The 14,544-nt window shown below is 47.4% G+C and overlaps 3 protein-coding genes across 4 annotated transcripts; 2 read left to right on the forward strand and 1 right to left on the reverse strand.

Annotated features, from left to right (window-relative positions):
* Positions 1-117: 117 nt before the first annotated feature.
* On the forward strand, positions 118-3,365 carry LOC131284981 (uncharacterized protein K02A2.6-like). Its single transcript, XM_058313841.1, has 3 exons — positions 118-1,646; positions 1,694-2,234; positions 3,111-3,365. Exons 1-3 carry the CDS (start codon positions 118-120, stop codon positions 3,363-3,365), a joined length of 2,325 nt encoding a protein of 774 aa, XP_058169824.1.
* Positions 3,366-7,901: 4,536 nt separating this feature from the next.
* LOC131289009 (5'-AMP-activated protein kinase catalytic subunit alpha-2) lies at positions 7,902-10,011 on the forward strand. Of its 2 annotated transcripts, XM_058318199.1 has the most exons (3): positions 7,902-8,443; positions 8,513-9,265; positions 9,329-10,011. In XM_058318199.1, the coding sequence occupies exons 1-3, from the start codon at positions 7,967-7,969 to the stop codon at positions 9,737-9,739; spliced, it is 1,641 nt and encodes a 546-aa protein (XP_058174182.1). In that variant the 5' UTR covers positions 7,902-7,966; the 3' UTR covers positions 9,740-10,011. The 2 variants fall into 2 exon arrangements, with proteins under 2 accessions (XP_058174182.1, XP_058174181.1); XM_058318198.1 differs by having other exon boundaries at positions 8,513-10,011.
* Positions 10,012-10,314: 303 nt separating this feature from the next.
* Positions 10,315-14,315, reverse strand: LOC131289911 (probable ATP-dependent RNA helicase kurz). Its single transcript, XM_058319253.1, has 4 exons — positions 14,190-14,315; positions 10,800-14,110; positions 10,532-10,734; positions 10,315-10,454 (listed from the first exon to the last, which is right to left on the reverse strand). The coding sequence occupies exons 1-4, from the start codon at positions 14,262-14,264 to the stop codon at positions 10,375-10,377; spliced, it is 3,669 nt and encodes a 1,222-aa protein (XP_058175236.1). The 5' UTR covers positions 14,265-14,315; the 3' UTR covers positions 10,315-10,374.
* Between the last annotated feature and the right edge of the window lie 229 nt (positions 14,316-14,544).

Raw genomic sequence — 14,544 nt, forward strand, 5'->3', positions numbered from 1 at the left:
GGATTGAACCCCGGTTAAGCGTGTTTAGTGTTCGTGAACGGTTGATTATTTATTGAACTATTTATTTTTTAACGTGTGTCGTGAAAGTGTTAAAAAAAAAGACGATCGTCGCTGAACATGAACAACGCAGCAGAACAACACACGGACGAACAGCGCAGATCCTCCGGAATGTTCGCATCCGCATCGTCCGTGCTTCAGCCATCACCAAACGGCACGATGCCGCATACGCTCCCGGAGGCAACGCCCGAGCAGCATCATCACCCGGCGCCATCGCAAAATCCATCAGCGCCGCCATCGCTCCCACAGCTCGCGTCGGCGTCCCCAAGCAGCGATAACGGAGTAATATTGCAAATAATGCAATTGTTGCAGCAACAAATATCTCAGCAGCAACAATGGATGGCCAATATGCTACAACAAGAGCCAATGGCAAAGCAAGCGGATAGCCAGCGTGAGCCGAATGATCCGGAGATAATTTTGAACGCACTCGCGGAGAGCATCACCGAATTCCATCACGACGCGGAGGCGGGTATCACTTTCGGAGCGTGGTACGACCGCTACGAAGACCTTTTCGATCGCGACGCTTGCCGTTTAAGCGATTCAGCAAAAGTGCGTCTTTTGGGGAGGAAGCTGGGCACCGCCGAACATAATCGCTTCACGAGTTTCATACTCCCTCGCGCTTTCCGCGACCTCACCTTCGCCGAGACTGTAACCACACTTAAGGGACTATTCGGCAGTAAGGAATCCCTTTTGAGCAAGCGTCATAGATGTTTCAATACATCAAAAGCTCGAGGGGAGGACTTACTCGGTTTCGCCTGTCGGGTCAACAAGGCATGTGTGGATGCTGAGCTATCGGCCATGACAGAGGAACAATTTAAGTGCCTTATGCTGGTGAGCGGCCTGAAGGATGAAGACGACCGGGACATCCGTGTAAAGCTTCTGGCACGGATCGAGCAGCACCCGGAAATCACTCTGCAACAACTATCGGAAGAGTGCAACCGCATTGTAACGCTGAAGGAAGACAGCGCCAGGATCGAAGCGCCCGCACACGATCGCGTTCTTGCCATGCAAAGTGGAAAACCAGCTAACCAACGTTTTCGGCGGCCTACAACGGAATCGGGACCCAAAACGGCGTGTTGGCTCTGCGGAGAGCTTCATTGGGTCCGCGACTGTCCTTTCCGTTCCAATAAGTGTGGCGCCTGCCACAAGGTCGGCCATAAAACCGGATTCTGCAAGCCGAAACGTTTCCGACGCCATTCCGGAAAGCACCATGGGAAGCGGCGTACAGCAATCCGGGTGGTCACAGTCAATGTCCGTAGTGTCCAAAAACGGCGTCGCTTCGCAGCAGTCATCATCAATGGTGTCGGTTTCGAGATGCAGCTCGACACAGCGTCAGATATCACCGTCATCGACCGGACGGCCTGGACGCAGCTTGGTAGCCCTCATCTGGCTCCACCATCTGTCATCGCCCGATCTGCGTCCGGGGGCAACGTGCATCTCGACGGCGAGTTCTCATGCACAGTCAGCATGGGACACCGATCTACAGAGGCTACAATACGAGTAGCAAACGCCGGACTTCTTCTCCTGGGAACCGATCTCGTGGATGCCTTGGACTTATGGTCTTCAACGGCACAGGATTGTGCACTCGGGCAAATATACCGATAGTTCCAAATACTAATTGTGCTCCTGTTTTTAGGCCCAAACGACCGGTGGCGTACGCTCTTCAGGACACGGTCAATCGCGAGCTCGACCGACTAGAGCAGCTAAAAGTCATCACCCCGGTAACATCATCCGATTGGGCAGCCCCGGTAGTCGTGGTTCGAAAGGCGAACGGCCAAGTTCGCATTTGCGGGGATTACAGTACAGGGCTAAACTCAGCACTTCAGCCCTACGAGTATCCTCTACCCCTGCCGGAGGACATTTTCGCACGGTTGGCAAACTGCACCATTTTCGGTAAGATCGACTTGTCAGATGCCTTCCTACATGTGGAGATTGCACCCCAATATCGCTCGATGCTGACCATCAACACGCATCGCGGCTTATATACTTATAATCGGTTGCCGCCAGGAATCAAAATCGCGCCAGCCACTTTCCAGCAGCTAATGGACACCATGCTGGCTGGCTTAACAGGCGTTTCCGGTTATTTGGACGATATAGTAATCGGCGCAGCAACTGTGCAGGAACATGATGCCGCCGTAACCAAGGTCCTGGAACGCATGCAGGAATATGGATTAACCGTACGTCAGGAAGTTATGGAAAGAGAGATAAAAGAAACAGCAGTCAAAGCATTAGAAACTATTCCACTAACATTTCACGACGTCGCAAAGGAAACAACAACAGATCGTATTCTCAAAAACACATACCAATACGTACAGACTGGATGGCCGAGTGGTTCGTATGAAGGTGAGATGTCACGACTTCATGTTAGGAAAGAGGCATTAACAACCGTAGACGGGTGCCTCTTGTTTGGAGAAAGAGTGGTGATTCCGCGGAAGCTGCAGCAAAAATGCCTTCGTCAAATACATCGCGGACACCCTGGCATAGTGAGAATGAAAGCGTTAGCACGAAGCTACTTTTATTGGCCCTCCATGGACCGCGACATTGAGGAGTGGGTCAATAAATGCCAGCCATGTCAACAGGAAGCCAAATCAGCTCCACGTTCCAATCCATCTCCCTGGCCAGAGTCTACTGCTCCGTGACAACGTGTCCACGTTGATTACACAGGGCCAGTGAACGGTGAGTACTTCCTGGTGGTGGTGGACTCGTACACAAAATGGCCAGAAATCATTCGGACGACAACCACAACGTCAACAGTTACAATTGATTTATTACGAAGCCTTTTTGCTCGGTTTGGAGCCCCGACAACATTGGTTTCCGATAATGGAACGCAATTCAGCAGTATTGAGTTCCAAAACTTCTGCATGCAACAAGGAATAGAACACGTCAGAACGCCTCCTTTTCACCCACAGTCCAACGGACAGGCCGAGAGGTTCGTGGACACTTTTAAGCGAGCGGTGAGGAAAATTTCAAGGGAAGGATGTCCTATGAAGGAAGCACTGGACACTTTCTTAGTAACGTATCGTTCCACACCCAATTCGTGTCTACATTCAAAGACTCCGGGCGAAGTTATGTTTGGAAGGAAGCTGCGAACATCCTTGGAGTTACTGAAGCCTCCGCCCTCTCCGGTAAAAGCGGACCCATCTTCTGAAATTGCCAGACAATTCCGTCCCGCAGATCCAGTATATGTCAAAATGTATTCTGGTAACAACTGGAACTGGATCGCTGGAACAGTAGTGAATCGGCATGGTAGAGTGATGTATGAAGTGATCACGGAAGACAACAGAAGCATTCGGCGGCATATCAATTAGATGCGGAAGAGCGCCCACAGCACTAGAGACGCGCCTATTGCAACTAAGCCGGAACAGTTGCCTTTAGATATTTTACTAGATGAATGGCACATACCACCATTACACGCTAAAGGTCCTACACCAACGGCTAATTCATCGTCATCGTCCGCATCATCGTCTTCGCAGCAATGTACGCTATCGCCACCTTCTGTCCAAGTTACTGCACCATGTGTGTCATCGTTAGTTCCAGCGTCTGTGTCATCGTCAGCGTCACCGACTGCATCTTCGTCAGTTCCCGTTCTTGCAACAGAACCTGCATCTTCTTCATCGCATCCCCACGTCAGCAGGATTCCAGGTAGACCCAGATTTGCCGGTCCAAAGCCGTTACCGGTACAGCAGCCACGACGCTCTTCTCGTAGGAGAAAAGTTCCTAGTAGGTTTGACTTGTACCGGACAAATTTAAAGGGGGGAGATGTTATACGCCAGTAAGATGCAGCGTGAACCCGGGCTCTCCGTAGATGAGTTCCATCTTCGGGTGATGCCACGATCGGGATCACAAAGGGATCGCCGTAGCTGACGGGGCCGAAGCGTTGGCCTCGCTCTCTGGCTACCTGACCTCCGGTGCGTTCGGACGTGTGTAGCGTAACGGGTTCCATAATTTTAATATGTTTTATTGTCTAAGAGTCTAAGTAGAAAATAAAGAGCTTTTAAACCCAAAAACATAAAACTTATGAAAACAAACTTTTCCTAGACATGTTTAGTTCGATTCACTTTCTATATGTGTATAAGATGCAACACTAGTTAATTCGTAATACGAGCATTTGGTGGATTTCAGTGGATTAAATTGGTTCGAATGTTGCCATCCTCTCTTCCAGTGGTTGAAATTGATTCATTTATTTTCATACATACTAAACAAAACTGTATAAACGCACAGCCTACCGTGGTTGTTGAGAAATTGAAAAATTTGGAAATTAGTCTACCAAACTTAGCATCAAGTAGTCTTATTGTGGAAAATGTATCAAAAATGTTTATAAATCAAACGCAGCACCCATTTAGAATCAATTGTTTATGAGACGAGATGGCTTGCAGATGTGATATTATTCGCTCCCGCTCAAAAAGGCGCTCAACCCAAACAACTATACTTAGCGCCTTTCTGGACTTTATATTTTGCAGAAAGAAAAGGTCTTCACCGAAAATGGGAAATGTGGTGGGGAAATGTGTAGAATGCCAAAGAAAATCAACAAATAGACGCGAAGGGTTTAAACAATTGTTCACCATCCTAGACAATGACAAATATGGCTATACAGCGGAAGAAAAAGAACGCAGGAAGAACATGCAGGTTCCAATATTTTACAAATATAGGTATAGAGATAAAAATTATAGGCCTGTAAGTAGATATAAACAACTTTTTCCTACAATAAGGTGTTTTTAGGTTGAAGAATGGTATTTAATCGACTTTCGTTTTATTTATTTTCAGATCATGAAGAAACCGAGACTCTCGGATATTGATGAAATAAGGGAATTTTCTTCTGATGGTTTCAGTAATCGATTAATTATGTATTTAGTTTTCTCTCTTTCTTTTCTTTTCATCTTTTTTTAAACATGTTTTAATAATAATCGGGTAAAGGCAAAATGAAGCCTCGTGTGCCGTGTCTACTGGTTTTGCTGTATGCATACAGCCTGTGCCTCGGCACACGGGAAGATGTGCCTTGATTATGGCAACCTTCGCCGTTGAAGCCCTAACTGTGGCGGGTAATGCGGTAATAGCAGCCTCTTTTCCGAAAACGTGGCTTTACAAATCCGATTCGATGCACTCTTTCTAACACTGCATATCTTCAAGCATTTGCAAGCATATTAGAATACTCTCAAAGATAATCAGTCTCTAAAATTAAAAAAACAAAAATTATTTTTTATAAAAAAAATTATTGATTGGTCCTTTGGGGATGTTCCGATCAAAATATTCCAAAAGAAGATCAGTCTCTAAAAAAACATAAAAAAAAATTTTATAAAAAAATTATTGAGTGGTCCTTCGGGGATGTTCCAATCAGATCATTCCCAAAGAAGATCAGTCTCTAAAATTAAAAAAAAATATATTTTTTATAAAAAAAATATTGAGTGGTCCTTCGGGAATGTTTCGATCAGAGTATTCCCAAAGAAGATCAGTCACTAAAATTAAAAAAAAAATGTTCTGATATGCCTTCCAAATGTCTGAGAAAACGGTGTACCAGAAAGAGTGCTCTGAATCGCATTTCTAAAGCTACGTTTGGTGAAAAGAGGCTGCTGTTATCGAATTACCGACGGCAGTTACGGCTTCAACGGCAAAGATTCCCATAATCAACGAACATCTTCCCGTTTGCCTAGGCAAAGGGTGATCTTGCTACTAGCAAAACCAATAAACACGACGCCCGAGGCTTCATTAACCCTTTAACCGGTTACATTATAGTATTCCAAACTAAAAAAAAAGATAAAAAAAATTATTCATGTCCCAGGAGTTTTCTTAGTGGGTAGGAATCCCACACTACCCATTCTCTTAGGAGAATGGGTGTCTTGATCGGGGATAACACTTGCCCTCCCGAACCAGAAGATCTTTCTCCTGATAAAATAACAAAAAAGAAAAAAAACGGGTAAAAGAGTAAATGAGGCCCCGGCCGCCATGTTTTCGATCGTGGCTACACCTCTTGTTGACGTTTAAACTGAATGTATGCAATTGGTGATACATTAATTCGTTAAATTCAACCTACGAGTATTTGAAACGTAGTTTGTACCGTTAATTTCGGCTACGCAATCAACCTAGGGGGTGCGGTATGAGGGGGGCCCACGGGCCCCCCTTATTTCTCAAAACTATAACAAACTCTCTTTTTCGGTAGACCTAGCGCAGTCCGCTCGCTGCGCTCGCTGCGGGCGCGCCGCCGTTTCCAAATCATTTCTGCGGCTAAACTCATTGTTTCATGCTGTCCATCATGAGTGGTATAGTTTACTTACTAGTAACTTAACATGAAAAAGTATATTAACCCGCATTCAACCACCACTACGTGATTAGTTTAAACCGTTATGTTCTTTTAACCGAACCGTTAGCGATCAAATATTCGAAAAGAATGCATGTGTCGCGCTTTGCATAGCTTCAGGCGCTTAATGTGAACAAGTAGGAAGAGGAGAATCTAGCCCGGGGCCTCATTTACTCTTTTACCAAAAAACGATTTCTCTCTTTTCAGAACCGGAACCAGCGCAATGTTTCGAATATGGGGAATAATGTTTCAATTCACAATTTAGAAAAAGAAGGAGGAAGAATAAATGAAAACATCCCCAGATGAATGCATGGAAATCCCATTTGAAATTAAAATTCGGTTTGATGAATTGGAGTAGATTAAATGTTACTCGAGATCTACATTCTTTATTGGTTCTGGAAAAACTTGCGTACGTTTCAAACACTTGGAAAAAATATCCTGGTTTGAAAGAAAATCTGGGCATCAAATGGTTAAATTAAACGCAAACTTTTATTACATTTGTCTCATGTTGCAGATTTGCTGTCTGGTAACGTAGTACAATCTTCCTTTGGATAAACAATAGAAACCCCTAGGTTTTTACAATACAACACGTTTACAATAGAGATGCGCAAAACGATTCATTTCCACGAACTGAGTGATCCTAGGTCGATCTCCATGAGGATCCGCAATCTGTTGGCGATTCGCGGATCGTGAGAAAAAGAAAAAAAATACATTCTCAACACGCTAAAATACCGCCAAGTGAGATAGATTTCTCTCACCTCACAAACTCTTTCTTCGTGGTATCAGTGTCCCATGGCAGTTCAAAGAGCCACGGTAGTTTTACTCACCAAGCAACTAACTCACCAAACTCCGATGGGACACAAGTCGACGATTTTATTCTCATAATCACGATCCGTACGATCGCCCATTCAAAAGTCTGGGGGAATAATGCCAGGCGAACATTTTGTCTCTTTGCTCACCATTGTAGAACACTTGGGGAACAGTTATTTCAGAACATCGTACTTTATAATCACCCTGTGCTATTGTTACGTAAACTAAGCATCCAAGTTTACACCATCCACTTGAGGGGTTGCGACGAGATTTTCACTTCAACAGTTCCAGAATAAAAGAATTCTCCTCATAAAACCCCTGCATAGGGACAGTGGTTCGATAAATAAATTGTGTTTTAATGGTCACTGTTACTATCCTTCATCAATAAAGTATGTAATAACAGAAACCCTGGCCAGTGCACTACGTTCAATTACAGTTGAAATTGACTTTGTTTGCTTTTTCTCTAAAAACACAAACATTACCATTTTTTCTTATACCTTGTGTCGTGTGACATCAAATGTTGTACAGATCATCGTGGAAGAATTATTTGTTTTGGTTTTAGCTAGATTTAATCGTCAGTTAAATCCGTTTTATCTAGCCTAAATCTTCGACTATGTGAGGAAGTAAGCGCCACGACAGTTTTCCCCCACCGTGCCATCCTCACACATTGTGGAACGTTGTGGAATAAGCAATTGACCAGTGGCCTGAGGCAAATAAAAAAAAAAGAAAGAACGAAGGACACTACTTGTGCAGTGGTGCACAGAATTTGAGGCGTAAAAAGAGCGCACACCCCATCGAAGTGTCACCATGGGGGACAAGGGTCCGCAATCGGGAACGACGGCTCAGCCGCTGGTGAAAATCGGTCACTACATTCTCGGTAACACCCTCGGTACCGGGTCGTTCGGGAAGGTAAAAATTGGCGAACATCAGGTGACAAAGCACAAGGTAGCGGTGAAGATATTGAACCGGCAGAAAATTAAAAGCCTCGATGTGGTGGGCAAGATTCGGCGTGAGATACAGAACCTGAAGCTGTTCCGTCACCCGCACATCATCAAGCTGTACCAGGTTATCTCGACGCCAACCGATATTTTCATGATCATGGAGTACGTCAGCGGGGGCGAGCTGTTCGATTACATCGTAACCAACGGGAAGCTGCAGGAATCGGAGGCTCGTCGCTTTTTCCAGCAGATTATCTCCGGCGTCGACTATTGCCACCGTCACATGATTGTGCATCGCGATTTGAAGCCGGAGAACTTGCTACTAGACCACAATCGTCACGTAAAGGTAAGGTGATTAAGGTTCGTCTTGAGTGGCGCAATTTAATAATGATTTTGTGTCAAATTTTGCTTTTAGATTGCTGACTTTGGACTGTCCAACATGATGTTGGATGGAGAATTCTTACGAACATCGTGCGGTTCACCCAACTATGCCGCACCGGAGGTAATCTCCGGTAAGCTGTACGCCGGTCCGGAAGTTGACATATGGTCGTGTGGCGTAATTCTGTACGCACTGCTGTGCGGTACACTTCCATTCGACGACGAGCACGTACCGACATTGTTCCGCAAGATCAAGTCGGGCGTTTTCCCCATTCCCGAGTACCTAAACAAGCAGGTGGTTAGCTTGCTGTGCCAGATGCTCCAGGTCGACCCACTCAAACGAGCGACGGTAGAGGAGATCAAGAAGCACGAATGGTTTCAGAAGGACCTACCGGCGTACCTTTTCCCTTCGCCAGTAGAGCAGGATAGCAGCGTGATCGACACGAACGCCGTCACGGAGGTGTGCGATAAGTTTGGCGTCAAGGCTCACGAGGTACACAACGCCCTGCTCAGTGGCGACCCGCACGATCAGCTAGCGATCGCGTATCATTTGATCATCGACAACAAGCGCATCGCAGACGAGGCGGCCAAGGCGGAGCTGAAGGAGTTCTACGTTGCCGGCAGTCCGCCGCCGCTAGGGGCAGATGGAAAGTTTGGCCAACCGCAGACTGCCGCACCGGCAACAGCAACGCACGCCAACCAGAACGAACCCTTCAAATCGCCTCCTATTCACCCGGAACGTATCGCACCCTTGCGCGATCGTCCCGTGACGACGGCGGGGGCACAAAACGTACCGCAGCCACCCCTCAACAGCATGATCAACCAATCGTCGACGGTAATGCCGGCCGATAAGCATCGCGGCACGCCGGTCAAGCGTGCCAAATGGCATCTAGGTATTCGATCGCAGTCGAAACCGAACGACATCATGCTGGAGGTGTACCGGGCCATGAAGGCGCTCGACTTCGAGTGGAAGATCATCAATCCGTACCATGTGCGCGTACGCAAGTACAACGCGCGCAACGACAAGCAGGTCAAGATGTCGCTGCAGCTGTACCAGGTGGACCCGAAGAACTATCTGCTGGACTTCAAGTCGCTGACGAACGAAGAGGTCGAACAGGGCGATGATGTGATCATGGAGAGTCTCACGCCACCGCCACCGGTTGGCTTTGGGGGTATGGGCATACCGAACCACCAGCCGAGCGGCCACCACACGATGGAGTTCTTTGAGATGTGCGGTGCCTTAATAGCGCAGCTGGCACGTTAGTGTCGGGTAGCGCTTGTAAAGCGCTGTGCGGGAGGGGAAGGGACTGGTGGGCACAGTGGGAGCACTAAATATCTATTTTATTAAAAAGATTCTTTGAACCTGTTATCAAAACCAAAAACACGAAACTGTGTAACCTGTTTTCATTGTAGGTGTAAAATATAACGTACATAATAATAATCGTTTGTTGAATTTTCCTTATCGCACTTAAAAAGAAACTTCATACATACATGCGGAAATGTTAAAACCGATGGCAAAAAGAGACCAAATACTTGGGGTGGACAGATTGAAGCATAATGTTCTACGGCCTACAGATTGAGTCATGATGAACCTAAAAAAACTTGCATATTACGTACAAGGTGCGCCCTACGAAGGGATGTGAGGAACAATTCGTGAAAAAATCGAAGAATAAGAACGAAATAACTATGTCCGCCATAAAAATTATAATAAAGAATAGGAATATAAATCATAAAAATAACAACTTATATTGTACAGGTTGGTTCTAACCCATTGGCGGGATAATCGGGAGTCTAATGTATTCCAACAATCGGCATTAAAAAAGTAGACAGTCGTTTAATATATTTATTTTTGTTTTTTAATTATTGATTGATTGATTTATCATACTGTGATACCACAACTCAACTTGAAGGCGGCCACAGCTTTGCAACATCATCTTGACACGAAATGGGTAGAAATCCGTTGTACTCGTTGAGGAAAACTAATCGAAAAGGCAAAGAAATAAGGTTAATTCGCTGTGGCCTATGCGGTATAAAAGATCTTGTTTCCGATCCTTACACTTGGAATCCACACGCCAAAGATCCCGCAACCGGCTGGCGTTAAAAACTTCGTTAGCAAAGAGCACCTTCAACGCTGCATCGATCCGTGGCACGGCCGAAGCATATTGCTTTAGCACCGAGTCTGGCGAAGACAGAAGTGATTTACGAAACGTTTTAAGTTGTTTAAAAATATCTCCCATCAGGATGAACTTCAGAAGGTATCTGTAATGAGTAAAATCAGCATGTGATGAGGCTATCGATAAAATCGATCTTCGTGTCTCACTCACTTGCACCGTAACATATTCCTCGGCATCTCCACCAACGAGCTCGGCAATTCCCAGCTCGTTTTGCCGATCGTTGCCTTCACGTGACATTCGATCGAGTCATTTTCCGCATTGTAGACGGGTGGGATCGGTTCCTCCAGCACGTCCATAATGTTGCACACATTCGGTACAAACTTCGGCAACCATTCTGGCTCGATGGCGGTAATACCGCGGATAAACATCTTCGTTTTGCTGCCACCTTCATCGCCTCCTACCGGTACGATCGTTTCGTACGCCTCCTGATAGCACACCCACTGTGGAAGCTCCCGGCGCAGGACAGAGCTGGCGTGCAGGAAGACCGGCTCGTCGATCGTCGGTAGGTTGTAGGCATGTTTCAATCGACGGGCATCCGCCTTCAGTTTGATCTCAGCATCCGGCAGTTTGCGGGCGATCTGATCGGCCATACCGATCAGCAGCAGCTGGCGCAGAAGGCGAATCTGCAGCGTCGTCGGTGGTGGCATGTTCGGATCGACCGACAGGTCCATTTCGCGCAGATTCGCGTTCACTTCGTTCGTGAGCTGGACGCGCAGTTTGCGTATCTCCCGGATCGCTTTCACGCGTATTCCGTTCTCCACGCAGAACGCCTCCAACAGCCCCTTGCTGTTAGCGTGCTCGGCTGCCCCGACCGTTTTCAGCAGTATCATCGGATCACCGAGCAGTAACGATTCGCCCTGGCCAGCCCAACCCTTTCGCTTCTGACGCCACCGCTTGCTATTCTCATTCTGTGGGCCGTCCTCCGTGAGGGCGATTTCTTCCAGCACCTCCTGCACTGACAGTGCCGCCACGAGACATATCGCGTACGGCAGTAGCGCATGCTGATGGCTGAGGGCCAAAACTTTGGCAAAGCGAGGCGCAACGGGAAACGCAGCCATCGTGCGGCCCAAGTCGGTCACGCGGGTAAGCGTCTGTGATTTCTTGCCCGGTGCATCACCCTGCAGAATGATTTCTTCCAGCGCTCCGAGCTTCAACAGCCGCTGCTCGGCGACCTGCAGCTGCACCGGATCCGGTGGCGACGGGAAGGGAAAGTTGATCACCTTGTCGATCCCCATGCACTTCATCTGCAGCACCAGTCCATCGACCGGTTTCTGCTGCACCTCCGGTGGAGCGTACTCGACAAACTCGTCGTTGAAGACGGCGCTTGAGTACAGCCGATAGCAGTGGCCCGGTGCGACACGACCCGCACGTCCCGCACGCTGATTGGCGGACGCTTTGCTGGTGTACGTCACCACGAACGCCGTCACGCCGGTCGTTTTGTCGTACAGCTTCGTCTTCTGTCGGCCACAATCGACCACGTACTTTATGTCCGGGATGGTAAGGGACGTTTCGGCCACGTTCGTTGCCACCACGCACAATCGGGCACCCGGTGGGGGAGGTTGGAAAATGCGCTGCTGCTTGTCCGGCGGAAGCATCGCGTACAGCGGCAACACCCATAGGGGTTGGTTTTTCTTCAGTTCCGATACACCGTCCAGGTCGTCCTCGTCGCGTAGATCCATGCCATCCTCATCGTCAAGCTCGCTACCAGAGTCGTTAACGTCCCGCAGATCACCCTCCGTATCGTCCGCATGGGGCAGATCGTACGCATCTAAATCGATCTGAGGAAGCCGCGGAACCATTAAGGACGGCCTGCGGTTTTTCTTGCCCTGCGTTTGAGACTTCTTGCGAGCTTTCTTACCCCGCAGAATGTTATCAAAATTATCTTCATCCTCTACACCGGCTTCCTCCCGACGTTCACCCGCCGTAGCGTCAGTGCTCCGCTCACCAGCGTCTAGCGCCGGAAACATCTTCCGCAGCTTCCGTACCATGGTGTTCACCTCCTTCTGGCCGGTAAGAAAAACCAATATTCCTCCATCGGGTAGCGTAGTGTGAATTTTCACCGTCTTCAGAAATGCGTCGCGTAAATAATCGGCCGGTGTCGTCCGGTTGAAGTGTACGGTCACGGGGTACTGTCGCGAGTCAATGCTTATGACGGGTGGTACATCAAGAAAGAGTTTCTTATTTTCCGTAAAGTCACGCACGCGTAACGTCGCCGACATAATTATCAACCGAAGCGGATTGGTACCACGTTTCTCGCGCAGTCGGACAATCCTCGACAGTAGCCCCATCAGGATGTCCGTGTACACACTCCGTTCGTGAGCCTCGTCCAGTATAATGCAGGAGTACTTGTTGAGCAAAAAGTCCACCTCTATCTCCTTCAGCAGCACACCGTCCGTCATGAACTTTATCTTCGTCCGATCGGTCACGTTGCCCTCGTACCGGATGAGGTAGGAGACGACATCGGTCGAGAGGTTCATTTCCAGCGCCACGCGTTTCGACATCGAAATGGCCGCCACACGCCGTGGTTCGGTTATACCGATCAGGCCTCGTTCGGCGTAGCCAGCCTCGTAGAGGAATTGAGGGATCTGGGTCGTTTTGCCGCTTCCCGTTTCACCAGCAAGAATTGTAATTTTATTCTCACTTATCGTTTCCATAATCACCTGCTCTTCGGCCAGTATGGGGAGCTTTAACCGTGCTGCTTGAATGCTCGAATCGCGCTCAACATGGATGTAGGTGGCCGGTTTTCGGTCCACAATTGCTGGAGTTGCAGTTTTCGGTTTATCTTCAGGTTCGCTAACTGTGTCGACTAGATTTCCAGGTTTATCGCCATCCTCTGGTTGGGTTTCATTGTCAATCTGTTCTTCCACAGTCCAACCAACAGAGTCTTCCGCTTTTACTACTTCCTCCGACGAAGACTCCCCTTCGTCCATTTCTTCTTCCTCACTTTCATCCTCGCTGGACGATGTCTCGTCTAAGCCAACCACATTCGGATCTCGTTCCGTCTCCCCTTCCTCAGCCTCGTCATCTCCCAGCAAGCGTCCACTTTGGCGCAACAGTGCCAACCTTTTCCGCCGGCTACCGACCAAACTTCGGAGCTTCGCCACCGACTGATCTCTGGCGTTGGACACACTTTTCTCCACCATCGTTACGCCAAACTTTTGTTCCTTGAAGCGCTGCTTGAGACCTTTCGTTTGCACGTCGCTCAATTTACGGTAGCCACTTAGTTCTTCTTTTGTGGCCTGCACCTGGATGAGGGAAGCGATCAGATTGGATCGATTTTCTTTCTTCTTTTTCTGATCGACAATCTTCTCCAATCGTTTGCGCTGCTTTTTCGATAGTATTTTCGTAACTACTGCCTTGTCGGATTTTATTTTTGTAGCGCGCTTCTTCGACGGTAGCACTAAAACGTTCGCATTATCCTCTACGCCGTATTCTTGGTCTGCGGCGAACTCTAATTTAATCTGAAAAAGATAGTACAACAGCGAAACGGTCGATGGTAAAAAATGCTACACAACACACGAGAGTATTTTCATAACAAACCTTTTTCGTTTCTGAATCATCGACAATTGTTTCCACCTGCCGACGGCCTTTCTCATTAAATCTTCTTTTACCCATTGCTTATACAATGAATTTACTAAACTGCAAACGCACAGCGACAAAATCCCGGCTTTCTAGCTTCCGATTTGTTTACATTCTCAATCAGCACGTGTAGTTGACATTTAACAAATGCTTAAACTTGCGCCGATGCAGCAAAAATAGGGTTGCCTCAATGACAGCTTAGATTGAATTAAATTGACAGTTGGCAACAAAACGGTTATTGCTATCGGTTCATAGTTATCGGATATTCTCGCAATTTTCCCACTTTTTTTACGATATTTCTTTGAGAAGTTTAAGA

This window comes from Anopheles ziemanni, chromosome 3 (genome assembly GCF_943734765.1).
Source record: "Anopheles ziemanni chromosome 3, idAnoZiCoDA_A2_x.2, whole genome shotgun sequence".
Lineage (NCBI taxonomy): Eukaryota > Metazoa > Arthropoda > Insecta > Diptera > Culicidae > Anopheles > Anopheles ziemanni.